At 38.6% G+C, this 14,634-nt stretch overlaps 2 protein-coding genes across 4 annotated transcripts in view; one reads left to right on the top strand and one right to left on the bottom strand.

Annotated features, from left to right (window-relative positions):
• The window catches only part of LOC122204271 (60S ribosomal protein L6-like), a 738,693-nt gene that overhangs the window by 389,918 nt on the left and 334,141 nt on the right, over positions 1 to 14,634 (top strand). The window lies entirely within an intron of this gene.
• The window catches only part of NAA25 (N-alpha-acetyltransferase 25, NatB auxiliary subunit), a 78,123-nt gene continuing 65,728 nt past the window's right edge, over positions 2,240 to 14,634 (bottom strand). For all 3 annotated transcript variants that reach the window (XM_042911733.1, XM_042911732.1, XM_042911734.1), the window contains 4 exons: positions 12,683 to 12,780; positions 11,493 to 11,603; positions 6,455 to 6,601; positions 2,240 to 3,297 (listed from right to left, as the gene is read on the bottom strand). In XM_042911733.1, coding sequence (XP_042767667.1) covers positions 3,175 to 3,297; positions 6,455 to 6,601; positions 11,493 to 11,603; positions 12,683 to 12,780 — 479 coding nt within the window. In that variant the 3' untranslated portion in view covers positions 2,240 to 3,174. The remainder of the gene's footprint in view (positions 3,298 to 6,454; positions 6,602 to 11,492; positions 11,604 to 12,682; positions 12,781 to 14,634) is intronic.

Below are 14,634 nucleotides of genomic sequence, written 5' to 3' on the forward strand. Positions count from 1 at the left end.
AAATTTTAAATTCACAAATATTACAATTTTGCCAAGGAATGTAACTCTCAGTACAAAACTGAGACGAATTACACCATTTAAAAGGTTGTGGCTTCAGGGCACCTGTAAGTCAGTGGAACATGTGACTCTTGACTTCAGGGTTGTGAGTTCAAGCCCCACATTGGGTATAGAGATTACTTAAAATCTTAAAAAAAAAAAAAAAAAAAAAAAAAAAGTGGCTTCTAGGAATCTGAACAGAAATGACCCAGGCAGATAGGCAACTTAAGATGGAAGTGTTTATATAAATTAACCCATCTAGTTTAATTTGCTATGTATGCTTCACGTAGTACTGAAGAAGGAAGAATATATACTTCCCATATTAATAAATGACATCAAATAAGTAGGAAGAGTTTCAATAACAAGGCCATAGATACATTGAAACCCCTTTTTATATTAAAAGTTTAAATGAAAGACAAATCCAGGTTGAACATAGTGATTGCAAAATATAATGCAATTTTGAACAATTAAAATTATGAAAATATACAAAATTGATGGGCAACACAGCTAGGCATTTGTACATTTTCCATTATGTGGAGGACACTAAAAATTTCTCTATGTTTTATCCACATCAGATAAATGATTTAAACCAAATGTTTGCTTTGGAGAGTCTTAACTTAGGATCTCAGTAGTATAAAAAGCAGTAATTTTTCAGTCTGTAAACAGTAGTCGTGTTTTTTCTTTTTTTTAAATATCAATTTACCACACAAAAACAAACACAACAACAACAACAAAAAAAAACCCACACAAACCAAAAACAGCAGCAGCAGCAATGGGTTATTTGGGAATTCTCTTCAAATACCAATGACATACAATTGCTGGAGAGGGTGCTTTTTACTCATGTAAGAATATATATATATATATATATTTTTTTTTAACTGTACACAATTTATAGTGCATAACAGTTTCCAAAAGAACAGATCAATAAAAGATATTGGCCATTTCTGCATAATTTCATTCTTTTTACAATTATCTCAAAATGTAAGAGGTTGGATCTAATTGAAATGCTACATTTAGTAGGAAAATCAGCAAGTAACAAAAGAAGCATAACCTCGACGTAACATTATTTGTCACTAAAACCAGTAGAGGTCCCAGGTGCCCCTAGGCAAAAGACTAGTTAGGTAGACCACTGGAGTCAAGCACTGTCCCTGAGGACCAAAGCCAGCTCACTGAGCACACATATGCTAGATTGACCATGGTCAGTTAATAGACTTGTTTCATAGAGCATTTCTATTTCTATGTACAGTATTTTTGGATATTCAAAGAAGCATCATTTCAAGAACACATGTCATACACACATCCCCCACCCCCATACACACACCAAGTTCCATCTAAATAGGCAATAGTTTTACAAAATTATGATATGTTGTCCTTAAATTAGATTTGGAATCAATTAGAACTTTCAGTTCATCTTGTTCAAGGCAGTTCTTCCTTTTGGGATGGGGTATGACGGCTGTGGATACCAACTTAGATCAAAAAATAACTTCTTGAAACCACTTGATGGACTAGGATTTCCAGCAAGTCTTATTTTGAACAGATAATTTTGTAATTTTCTAAAAAATTTCCTTGGAAGTTTAAACAGTTATTTATCACCCTATCAAATTGTGAATCTAAGAAAGTCAAGATGAGGGGACAAAATACAATTGTTTTGCATACAGACATTTTCCGAGCTCTCTTTTGTTGCTTTTAAAAGAAAAAAAGTATCACGTTTCACTGGAGAAGCATTGGAAATGACCTGTAAGGTCGTCAAGACCAATCAGTCCTCCATCAGATGCTTGAATTTCCTCATCAAACTCATGTCTTTGCTCTTACAGAATTATTAACTTAATGGTATTTGAGTAACAAAGACCAAAAACAGAAGCACAGATTCAAACACAAAAACTTATCAAAGTAATTGTATAAACTGTATAACATTTTCAAGAGCAATGTTTATCTTTTCTGTCAGACCGACCTCTGAAGCTACAGTCTTGGGGAGCTCCAGGTGTACAATGTAAACACCACCCTGGTGCAATTCTCAAGTTTGAAGAAAGCAGACTGAAAGTCAAACCCAATGGATAACATTTCTTTTGCCAGCCTAAAACTTAAAACCTAGATTAAGTCCATAATATACATTCCTTCCTTCCTTCCTCCCCAAACTCCCCACTTAAAAAACACTAAAGTATTAAATCTTTATTTTCAAGCATATATATATATATATATATATATATATATATATATATATATATGCTTGAAAATATATATGTAAAAGCATATACATATATATATATCTCACAAAACCAATGACACTGGTATTAGACTCGCCTGCATAAATTATGTACACCTCTCTTCTTTAAAACAGTGATTCCCATCTTTCCCAAAGATGGATGAAAGACAGCAAGCTAGTACTCAGCAGGCCTGTAAGTGGCCTGCACTGCTTTCCCCTCCATACAGCCGTAAGTTAACACAAGCCTATTTGTGATTTAACTCTCACAGGAGCTAGGATGGGGATGTCTTGGCTATTAGACTATTAAGCCAAACACTTGAGTGCCTGTGGTCTTCTGAGGGGCACCCTTCACTGACAGGTGCCTATGCCAAATTTCATCTGAGGCCCTTCGGGTACCTGCTTTGGATTCTGTGGGAGCCAAGCAGCTGAGGAAACCTCGAAACTAAACTAATGTGGAAAGGAAAGAGGGCCTGCTCCCAGCCATGGTCCCCCTCCACTGCTTTCTGCTTCCTAAGGCTCAAGAACCAGATCAAACACCCACTGCTATAATGGTAGGGCCATTCAGCTGCTCTGAGGTCAATGCTTTATGCTTAATTTCTATTGCTGCTTTTATAGGACAACCCCCCCCCCCACCAGATGTTTCTGGCGATGGAAGGAAAGAAGAAAAGTGGGGTTCTCTTGTGGCTGCCATATGCATATGAACATGTATAAAAAGTGGTCAAACCCAGATGAGGGTCCTGCTTCCGGTTTATATACAATAATTTAATCAGTTGTATACATTTAATACCTAAAAAATTAATTCACAATCAAAGTCCTTCATGCATTTTATGAGGAAGTTCTGGATTAAAATGATGGTCAACCAGATGTCGCTTTTGCCTGGGAAGATGATGTCATTTTCTGCTGCAGAGTCATTGATGCCTGTGGTTCACACTCGCTTAAATTTTTAGTTTCTTTGTGGTCTCCAGTCTTTTCTTCAGCAGCTCACCAATTTCCAGAAGTGAGTGTAGATAACTGCTCTGCACCTTCCCTTGCACAGTCTTTGAAAATTTTCTCTCTTCCTACAAACGAGACAAGAATTAGTGGTCTTGCTCTGAAAGCATTCTCCCAGATTACAGTTCCTCTCACAGATGTTAAAACTACCAATGGCGCTCCTGGATGGCTCTGTTGGTAGAGCATCAGACTTCTGCTCAGGTCATGGTCTTGCGGTTTGTGAGTCTGAGCCCTGCATCGGGCTCACTGCTATCAGCACAGAGCCTACTTCGGATCCTCTGCCCCCTCTCTCTGCCTCTCCGCCACTTATGCACTCTCTCTCAAAAATAAACAAACATTAAAAAAAAAATTACCATTACCTTTGGTCTCATGGCAAGCTTCATCAGAATACAGTGGGTCATTTTCAGTTTCAAAAAATGCAAAGAAGGCTAAAGCTCATCAGAGATGTACATTTTTCCATGTGATTTTTCACTAACGCTATTACTTTAGCTTTACTTTTTTTAAAAATTTTTAATGTTTATTTATTTTTGAGGGAGAGAAACAGAGTGTGAGTGAGGAGCAGAAAGAGAGGGAGACGCAGAATCCGAAGCAGGATCTAGGATCTGAGGTGTCAGCACAGAGCCTGACATAGGGCTCCAACTCATGAACTGTGAGATCATGACCTAAGCCAAAGTCAGATGCTTAATTGACTGAGCCACCCAGGAGCCTCTAGCATTATTATTCTTTTAATTCTTCCATCAGTATTCTCTGTTTTAATTATACAAAGTGAAAAAACTGAGATTTCTGATTATTATCTTTCATATAGAAAAAAGGTAGAAAATTTATTACTAAGTAGTTTGAACATAAAATCACTAATATTTTGTTATGGGCTATACAAAATGGAAAAATTAATATTTCTGATTATTTCATCAGAAAACAAAAATGGAAATTTATTATTAATTTGGACATTATCATACCCACTTCTTAAAAGCATCAAATTTACCTCTGCCACCTTTTCTAGTGATAATATTGATAGGTCTCCCTCTATATTGACAAAGTCCATTGGTTCCACAGACCAAACAGCTTAAAAAAAAAAAAAAAAAGAACAAAGCTTTCTGAGACCTACTCAAATATGTGAGTTAAATACTTGCTGCACATTTTACAAAAAATAAAGGGATGGAATGTTCAAACAGAGAAAAAAAGGAGGCTGGCTAAGAACTAATCAGGCTTACATGAAATTGGCAGTATTGCAAAACCCTGAAGAAATCAGGTAAGCATACCTTATAGCCAAATAATACTACTACTCGAGACCTAATCTATCTTGGAAGTACACATGTGCATAAGAAAAGGTATATAAAATACATTTCATTCAGTACTGTAGTAAAAGTAAATATATATAAACAACCAAAGGGGCACCTGGGTGGTTTAGTCAGTTAAGTGTCTACCTCTTGATTTGGGTTCAGGTCATGATCTCACAGTTGTGAGATCAAGACCCATGCTGGGTGTGGAGACTGCTTGAGATTCTCCCTCTTCCTCTGCCCCTCCCCTACTTGCTCTCATGTGCTCCCTCTCTCTCTCAAAAAAACAAAAAAACTAAAATATCCAATGGCTATGATGCACTCATATTTGAATGTCATACAGTTGTTTAAAAAAACAAAATTGATGTATATGCATTAGCCTTAACAAATCTCTCGAATATAAGGTTAAGTGAAAAAAAAGCCAAGTTTCAGAATAAAACAATGTATCATTTACTTTCAAAAACCTAACAGCTATTAGCGTATATTTTAAGGTTACATTAAAAGGTCTAGGCACAGACCAGTTTCAGTGGATACCCCTACGGAAGAGGAAAAGAACCAGGACTGGAGATGCTAGTCCAGAGGCCTTATGGATAGTTGTTTCAAGTTTAGAAAGAAAAGAAGGAAAGAGGGAGGCCTGGGTGGCTCAGTCTGTTAAGTGGCCAACTTTGACTCGGGTCATGATCTTGGCGGTTCATGAGTTCGAGCCCCACGTGGGCTCTGTGTTGACAGCTCAGAGCCTGCTTCGGATTCTGTGTCTCCCTCTCTCTAGCTCTCCCCTTATCACACTCTATGTCTCTCTCTCTCTCTCTCTCTCAAAAATAAATACATTAAAAAATAAAGAAAGAATAAAGAAGTAAACCTAGTGGAAACTGAATTAAAAAAAATTTGTTTTTACCCAAAAGATAAATAGCACTATATGGATCCTATATTTGGTGGCTGATGCTGCTCAGTACATGTATCATGACTTCAACAAAAATAGGCAATATAAGGCCATTATTATTTTGGTTAATGCTCACTATAATCCTATAAAATGGGTATTATGATTTTCATTATACAGATAAAGAAACTGAGGCCTAGAGAGGGTAAGTGACTTTCCCAAGGTCAAAAGATGAGGACAGAGTCAAGGCTCGAAAAATCTAAAGTAGCCCAAAGTTAAAGATAACCTTTAGAATACTCAAAATGAGGGGCGCCTGGGTGGCTCAGTTGGTTAAGTGTCCAACTTCAGCTTAGGTCATGATCTCGCGGTCCGTGAGTTTGAGCCCCACGTCGGGCTCTGTGCTGACAGCTCAGAGTCCAGAGCCTGTTTCAGATTCTGTGTCTCCCTCTATCTCTGACCATCCCCCATTCATGCTCTGTCTTTTTCTGTCTCAAAAATAAACAAACAGTAAAAAAAAAAAAAAAATACTCAAAATGAGCAATCTTATTCCTCATGTCAGAGGGCAGACAGATGCTTTAACAACAACCACACAACGATTGACAGTGGCCTACTGTGCCTGTCATCTTTGTAATGGACAGTCCTTCCCACATACCATGTGCTCTAGCTCTGCCAACGGACTCATGGTGCCCCACACAATTTACCTTTCTGCCTCTGCTCTGTGCCTTCTGTTTCAGATTCCTTTCATCCATTCCAGTCTGCCTACTGAAAACTTACTAATCCTTAAATGTCCCCTCTCCAGTGAGACTCTTTCTGGCTCGTTCCATTTCTGTGTGTATATCATATCTCCAATTTAAAGCAGTTTTTGTATATATCTCTCTAAAGCCAGGTTTTTCGATCACTGTATTTCTACGAGCATTTACCCAACAACAGCGAGCTCAATAAAACTGTATTTATCTACTTATTAACATTCTCAAAGATACCCAGCAAAGCCCAACCACATGAAGCAATGTGACATTCTTTCAAGTTTGTGACCTTTAAGATTATTATTGCTGATGGCCTACAGTCTCTTACCAGCGAGAGAGAAGTATCTTCTAAAATAAGTTCTTCAAGTTTAAGTGCAATTAGATGTGTTTCAAGCCCTTTAATGTGATCCACAACATTGGAAATTAAAGTCTGAAGCCCAGTAACGTAGTCTTGGAAACTGGTAAAGATTGGTGGCTGGAAAAAATATTTTTTAAAAGATGAAAGATTATCAAACATATTTCCTTCACTCATATCACATAAGCTATATTAACTTCATGCTATAGTTTTACTTAATGCTATAAATAGTAACAGGGATGGATACAGTTTTGGATATTAAGACAGTCTCTCTAAAGCAAGGTAAATTTAATTGGCACCAAATAATGCTAATTCAGAAACAATGACAAGCATTTTTTTAAATGGGGAACTAGAGATGGAAAAACCAACAGAAAATATCTTAGTTGGTTATTACTCAACTTCAGGCTGGTACTCTTCTGGAACACTAAAGAAGATGAAAGAAACCAAAACTTCATTTCTCTATATGTCACTGAGATTTCCTCTAATGTTAACAACAGAAATATAACAGAAATAAGAGTTTTCTAAGTTCTAATAGAAAACATAATGGGAGACAACAGCCAAGAAAATCCTGAAAAAGAATGGTTATGTAGAATTTGCCCTCATATATATTAGAGTAGATCATAAAGTTACATGAAATCCAGATAGTATGGATATATAAGTAAGGTGATAAAAAAGTGAAAAGAAACAGGTCTTAAGATAAAACTTAAGAATGTAAGGGAATTTAAATGAATTTAAGGGATGCCTGGGTGGTTCAGTCAGTTAAGGAGCCAGCTCTTGGTTTTGGCCCAGGTCATTATCCCAGAGTCATGGGTTTGAGCACCACATGAGGGCTCCAAGCTGAGAATGGAGCCTGCTTGGGATTCTCAATCTCTCTCTCTCTCTCTCTCTCTCTCTCTCTCTCTGCCACTTCCCTACTTGCACACACACGTGAGCTCTCACTCTCAAAACAAAACAACAACAAAAAAACCACATAAAATAATAATAAATAATAAGTAAAAATAAATCAATAATAAAACAAAACAGGGGTACCTGGCTGGCTCAGTTAGTAGAGCATGTGACTCTTGATCTCAGGGTTGTAAGTTTGAGCTCCACACTGGGTATAAAGATTACTTAAAAATAACATCTTTTAAAAAATAAATTAAGTGAATTAAATAAATAGTTAAGTACCAAAATAAATTCCAGGTAGATTTAAACTTAACTTTAAAAAATCCACCAAAGTACCAGAAGAAAATTTAGGTAATGGTTCGTGTAATCATAAACTGAAAAGGCCTTTCTAAACATTACACCAAGCTAAGAACTATTAAAAAAAATATTTTTAGGGGTGCTGAGTGGCTCAGTGGGTTAAGTATCTGACTTTGGCTCAGGTTATGATCTCACAGCTTGGAAGTTCCAGCCTGTGTGGAGCTTTGTGCTAACACCTCAGAGCCTGGAGCCTACTTCAGATCCTGTCTCTGTCTCTCTTTGTGCCCCTCCCCTGCTCACACACTGTCTCTCTCTCTCCTTCTCTCTCTCTCTCAAATATAAACATTAAAATATATATATATATATATATATATATATATATATATATATATATATATATAAAATTACTATGTTGACCAAAAAACTACTCAAAAGACAAATGAAAAGAAAAATTTGCATCATATAGGATATAGAGTAACATTATTAAGACCTGAATAGCTCAAAACACATCAAGAGAAAAAATATTACTACCACAACAGGAAATCTGGGCAAAAAGATGAACAGAAAAGACATCAAAGAAATCCCAGAAACATATGACAAAATTCAAAAATCAGACAAACACAAGAAACCTGGCCAATCAATTAGTAAGGCTAGCTTTTGACTCAAGAAGTTTTCCTTGCAGGTTCAACATTTTTCTAAAGTAAACTCTACACCCAATGTGGGGCTTGAACTCACAATCCTGAGATCAAGAGTCATGCATTCCTCCAACTGAGCCAGTCAGGCACTGCCCCACCCCCCCAACCCTCCACTCAATTTTTTTAAATGCAAATGAGAAAACAGGGAATACCAATGTTTCATCATATAACCATTTAAAGTAATGAGATACATCTACGTATCTCCTGAAGAGATGCCCAGATAACCTGTTAAATGAAAACAAACACAAACAGACAAGTTGCAGAACCTCCCATAGGGCATAATTCTGGTTTGTTTGCAGGGGCAATTACTGGTTGGTGGGAATATGGGTGGCCTTCATTTTATTCACACCTTTAGGTTACTTTGATGATCAGAAATATACGAAAGCTATTCTCATTTTTAGAAACTAGAAAAGCAATAACTATAACCCACCCTCCATCCCAATCCAAATACGAAAAAGCTATTTGACACAGTTGAAGAGCACAGGCTTTCATCAGAAGAGAAAGTAACATAGCAACTCTGTTCTATACCATCAAACTTAACACTCATGATATGTTAAATTACATTGGAAAAAAAAAGGACAGGTTTCTTCATTACATCCTGCTCCAAATAGAACTACCCTTTGTTTCTGAATGAATAGAAACATCCAGCAAAGCAGTGTCAAATCTAAAGAATTCCCGAATTGTTACTGAATTATGCAGGAAGTCAAAATTACTACTAAAACCATCAACATTAAAAAAAAAATCAACAGGGGCGCCTGGGTGGCTCAGTCGGTTAAGCGTCCGACTTCGGCTCAGGTCACGATCTCCCGGTCCGTGAGTTCGAGCCCCGCGTCGGGCTCTGTGCTGACCGCTCAGAGCCTGGAGCCTGCTTCCGATTCTGTGTCTCCCTCTCTCTGACCCTCCCCTGTTCATGCTCTGTCTCTCCCTGTCTCAAAAATAAAATAAAACGTTAAAAAAAAAAAAAAAATTAGAATAAAAAAAAAAAAAATCAACATTTTCAAATGACAACGGTTGCTATGTTGCTACAGTGAGCAAAAATCTCCCACCTAGGATAAATGCAAACATTAATAAAATAGCATATCCTGCACAGAATGAATCCTAAATAATTTTCCTTATGAAAAGGATACAATTTATATTAATGTTTTACGCATTCAAAAACTAAATCAATCAAGATGGGAAGACACTACAAAACTGAATAGAAAGAGAAATAAATGAACTTTATTTATATCACACTAATAATCTCAGTTTTTAATTCCAGTGTTTCTGCAGAGTACTGCAACTGTCTATATTAACTGGAACATATTCTTTTTTAAAAAATATTTATTTATAGGTACTTGGGTGGCTCAGTCGGTGGAGTGTTCGACTTTGGCTCAGGTCATGATCTCGTGGTCTGTGTGTTCAAGTCCCAGGCTCTGTGCTGACAGCTCAGAGCCTGGAGCCTGCTTCTGATTTTGTGTCCCCCTTTCTCTCTGCCCCTCCCCCACTCATTCTCATTCTCATTCTCATTCTCATTCTCTGTCTCTCTCTCTCTCAAATAAAAACATTAAAAAAAATTTTTTTTAAAGGATGATACTCAAGGGGCGCCTGGGTGGCTCAGTCCATTGAACATCTGACTCTTGACTTCAGCTCAGGTCATGATCTCATGATTCAAAGGATCAAGCCCATCATTGGACTAGGATTCTCTCCCCCCCTCCCCCGCTTCTGTGTGCTCCCACGCATGCTCACGCTCTCTCACTCTTTCTCTCTCTCCCCCTCTCTCCCTCAAAATAAATATTTAAAAAGCAAACAAAAAAGAATGATATTCAAATAGATGGTGATACTTAAAAATATACATACAAATATATATATGAATGGGTGTGGGACAGCTCTACCAAAAATGCCAACCAATACATGATAAAAGGGTTGACAGAATTTTTAAAAATCACCAGTGTGGAACCATAACTTTAATAAATGATTATGCAAGTTAGACTTAACAGATGTTAAAACCAGCAGATGAAAGGCTGGCAGGTAATAGGATATTCACAATCTCAAAGTATTGTCCCACGGATGACTTATTAATCACAGGGTGGGAAAGGCACCTTTACAATGAAGAAATCCATAGACACTTCCTTTATCAAATAATTTCATCTGAGATCACCAATAATGGGACTTAACAACATGAGTGCCCCCTGACTTAATTTGCTAAGAAGGAAACAGCATCTATATTTAACCTAAACCCAAGCCAAATTCAGATTGTAAGACATTCTACCAAAAACTGAGCTAGACTGTTGAACAATAAAGATAAACAAAAGACTAAGGAAGTTGAAAGGAGGGTAAAAAGACATGGTAACTAAAAGCCATGTCAGGGGGCGCCTGGGTGGCTTGGTCGGTTAAGCGTCCGACTTCGGCTCAGGTCATGATCTCACGGTCCGTGAGTTCGAGCCCCGCGTCGGGCTCTGTGCTGACAGCTCGGAGCCTGGAGCCTGTTTCAGATTCTGTGTCTCCCTCTCTCTCTGCCCCTCCCCTGTTCATGCTCTGTCTCTCTCTGTCTCAAAAATAAATAAACGTTAAAAAAAAAAAATTAAAAAAAAAATTAATAAATAAATAAAAATAAATAAAAGCCATGTCAGATACTTAATAGGATCCCAGTATTTTGAAAAGGATCATAATAAAGAACACAATTGGGTAAGTGGGGAAATCTGAATACAGACATTATAACAGGACGGCATCAGTATTAAATGTCTTAGGTATGAAAATTTCTTCAGTACTGTGATTCCGTAGGAGACTGCATCACAGTCTGTACTTTTCTTTTAAACGGTTCAACAAACAAGAGGTTGGGACAGATGATAGAATGAGAGAAAGATAAAGGAGATGTGGCAAATGTGGAAATTAAGACATTTATAAGCCAAGAAAGAAATCATAATTAAAATGAGAAAATATCTTGGGCGTGGTGTTAACAAGTGTCAAGTAAGGATATCTGAGTGTTATCATGCTGGTCTTTAAGCTTTTCTGTAGGTGTGTAATTTAAAAAAAGAAAAAAAAGCTTGACAGAGAAAATGAATGTACACAGGATCCTAAGGTCTCCTACAATATGCAGGAAAACAGTGAAAATTAAAAGCTGCACGCAGCCAAGTTGTTGTGTTTTCTGTTATTACCATGATGATGCTGGTTTCTTTTTTCTTCTTTTTCTTTTTCTGTAGATTTAATTTATATGGTCGCAAGACACTCTCACAGTAACTGGACACCCAAAGGATGATAGAAATAGTCTGAAAGAGGAAAAACCGCAAATTCATCAATAACAGTTCAAAGTTATGGATTAAATAATCCTTGCCAACGGTGCTGTGCAAATCCCTTCAAGGTCTCCTCTAGCTCATTACAGATTAGAGTGATCAGATTCATTTCTACAATCACCACACAGACCCAGAAGACCTTCATCTGAATACTGCTCAGAATACTATGATTGCTTCAATCTTTAGCCTTCCTTCTAGCTCTCCCAGCTCTAAACCCATCCTCTACTCTATCCAGCTTCCTTTTAAATTTGTAGCAATTTATTAACATCTTTTTCACTCAAGTGAAAGGTCCAAATTCCTAGGCATGGAATCCAAAGGTTCTTTACAATATGCCTCTCCTCACCCACTTCCCCGATTAAGATATTACCTCACCTGCAAATCTTAAACTTAAATATAAACAGAAATCTCCCTAGTTGGTCAGTACATTTCTTCTTTGTCGTAACTTAGGTGTTTACACCTATGCTTCTGCTCTGCTACAGAGTGTGCATGTACATATACATGTAGTTATTACTGATTTGTTCAGAGGCTTATATGCTTACACTGTGCCAGTTACCAGAACAGACTAGGAGAAGGAAAATAAACGTGACAAAAATAAGATAATGAATTATATGTGTTTGTAATCCTTCTCTTCTCTCTGGTTAAAAAAGAGGCGAGAGTTTTGCTAAATCAGCGCCCAGATTCTCCTTCACAGTGCAGAATCTTAATAACTGGTAATAGCAACAAATTTAAAAAGCTAGTGGAATTAACTTAAAGTACATAATAGTTAAGTCAAAAAAGAAAACGAACAGAGAACAGACAGATTTGGAGTGAATCTGAGGAATTTTTAAACATTGGTAAAGCAAATTACAAGTTTTATTCATTATCAACAAAACCTTCCTGGTATGCTTGGAAGGAGCGCATTCAAAAAAATGATTTAAACTGCTTTTCAGTTAACAAAAGGTGGGGGCGGGGGATTAAATTACAGGTATAAGGTGCCTATTTACCTGTTCATTTTTAAAAAATTAATCCTTCACTCTAAGGAAAATCAAGTTTTTCTGGAAGGGAACAAAACATACCTCAACAAAGAAGACTAGATTCTCTAAAAGAGCAGGATGCGTTTTCAAGTTACCATCTTTAACTTCTAAGAGGTCACCTTTACATTTACTGAAGACATCTGAAAACAAAAATATTTTATTGTTTTATATAGCTTTTGTTTCAATGCTATTTTTTAGAAACACAATATACACTCTAAGAAAGAATAAGCAAATATAGTAAATATAAAAGCTTAATCCAGAAGCTTTTCTCCCCCACGTGAACCAAACAACAAAGAATATCTATTTTAAGCCTTTTTTTTTTTATGATTTTATTTTTAAGTAATCTCTATATCCAAGGCGGGGCTCAAACTCACACCCGCAAGATCAAGAGTTGCATGTTCTACCGACTGAGCCAGCAAAGCGCCCCTATTTTAAGCTCTTTAAAAAGCCATGTAACTACTGCTCTGTTGTCTTCAAAATATAAAAAGCGGCCTTATAAACTATATATTCTAGAGTCTAAACACCAGCTAGCCTCTCCACAAACAGACCGTTGTCACAATAAAATTAAGACTCCAAGTGAATGATATAGAAGAATGTGTGCCATTATGGACCAAAAGACCAAAGTGCATAGTAGAAATTCACCTTCATAATAAATACCACATTTTATTCTCAGGATCTTGATCTTTTAATTATCATTCTGCATTTGGACAATAAAATAAAAGACCACTTAGGTTCTTGAAAAGAAAGACCCTCAGATTTAAAATGCATATATATGCATGGGGCTCCTTGCTGGCTCAGTCCCATTGAGCTTCCAACTTCTGGTTTTGGCTCAGGTCATCATCTCACAGTTCATGGGTTCCAGCCCCATGGCGGGCTTCACACTCACAGCATGGGAACCTGCTTGGGATTCTTTCTCCCTCTCTCTCTGCCCCTCCCCTCGCTTGTGCACATGCACTCCTCTCTCTCAAAATAAACTAACAACAAAAAGAGGTTCCTCTTTTTGTTTTTAAAAAAAAGTAAAGGGGGAGAAGATGGTGGCGTAGGAGGACGCTGGGCTCACCGCATCCTGTGATCACTTAGATTCCACCCACACCTGCCTAAATAACCCAGAAAACCGCCAGAAGACTAGCAGAACGGATTCTCTGGAGCCAAGCGCAGATGAAAGGACCACAGAAGAGGGTAGGAAGGGCGGCGAGGCGGTGCATGCTACATGGACTGCCAGGAGGGAGCCGGGGCGGAGGGGCAGCCCGCCAACCAAGCAGAGGCCCCGAGTCTGGCTGGCAAAAGCGGAGGGGCCGGACAGAGTGTGTTCTCACAGTGAGCGGGACTTAACATCTGGGAGGTTATAAGTTAACAGCTCTGCTCGGAGAGCTGGAGGGCTGGAGGACAACGGGAGGGAGAGTTGTTGAGCCCCGGACGACAGAGCTCAGCTTGGCGGGGAACAAAGGTGCTCGCCAGCGCCATCTCCCTCGCCCATCCCCCAGCCAAAATCCCAAAGGGAACCGGTTCCTGTCAGGGAACTTGCTTGCACCCCGCAAACACCCAACGCTGTGCTCCTGTGGATCCACCCCTCCAGCGGCAGCGGGTCTGACTCCCTCCGGGTGCCGCAGGGTCCCTCCCGAAGCGGATCACCCAAGGATAAGCAAGCTGAGCCTGCCCCTCCCGCCCCCATGCACCTTACCGATCCACCCCAGCTAATACGCCAGATCCCCAGCACCACAAGCCTGGCAGTGTGCAAGTAGCCCAGACGGGCCACACTACCCCACAGTGAATCCCGCCCCTAGGAGAGGGGAAGAGAAGGCACACACCAGTCTGACTGTGGCCCCAGCGGTGGGCTGGGAGCAGACATCAGGTCTGACTGCGGCCCCGCCCACCAACCCAAGTTATTCAAGACAGCACAGGGGAAGTGCCCTGCAGTCCCGCACCACTCCAGGGACTATCCAAAATGACAAAACGGAAGAATTCCCCTCAAAAGAATCTCCAGGAAATAACAA

The sequence above is a fragment of the Panthera leo genome, chromosome D3 (genome assembly GCF_018350215.1).
Source record: "Panthera leo isolate Ple1 chromosome D3, P.leo_Ple1_pat1.1, whole genome shotgun sequence".
In the NCBI taxonomy this organism is placed as follows: Eukaryota; Metazoa; Chordata; class Mammalia; order Carnivora; family Felidae; genus Panthera; species Panthera leo.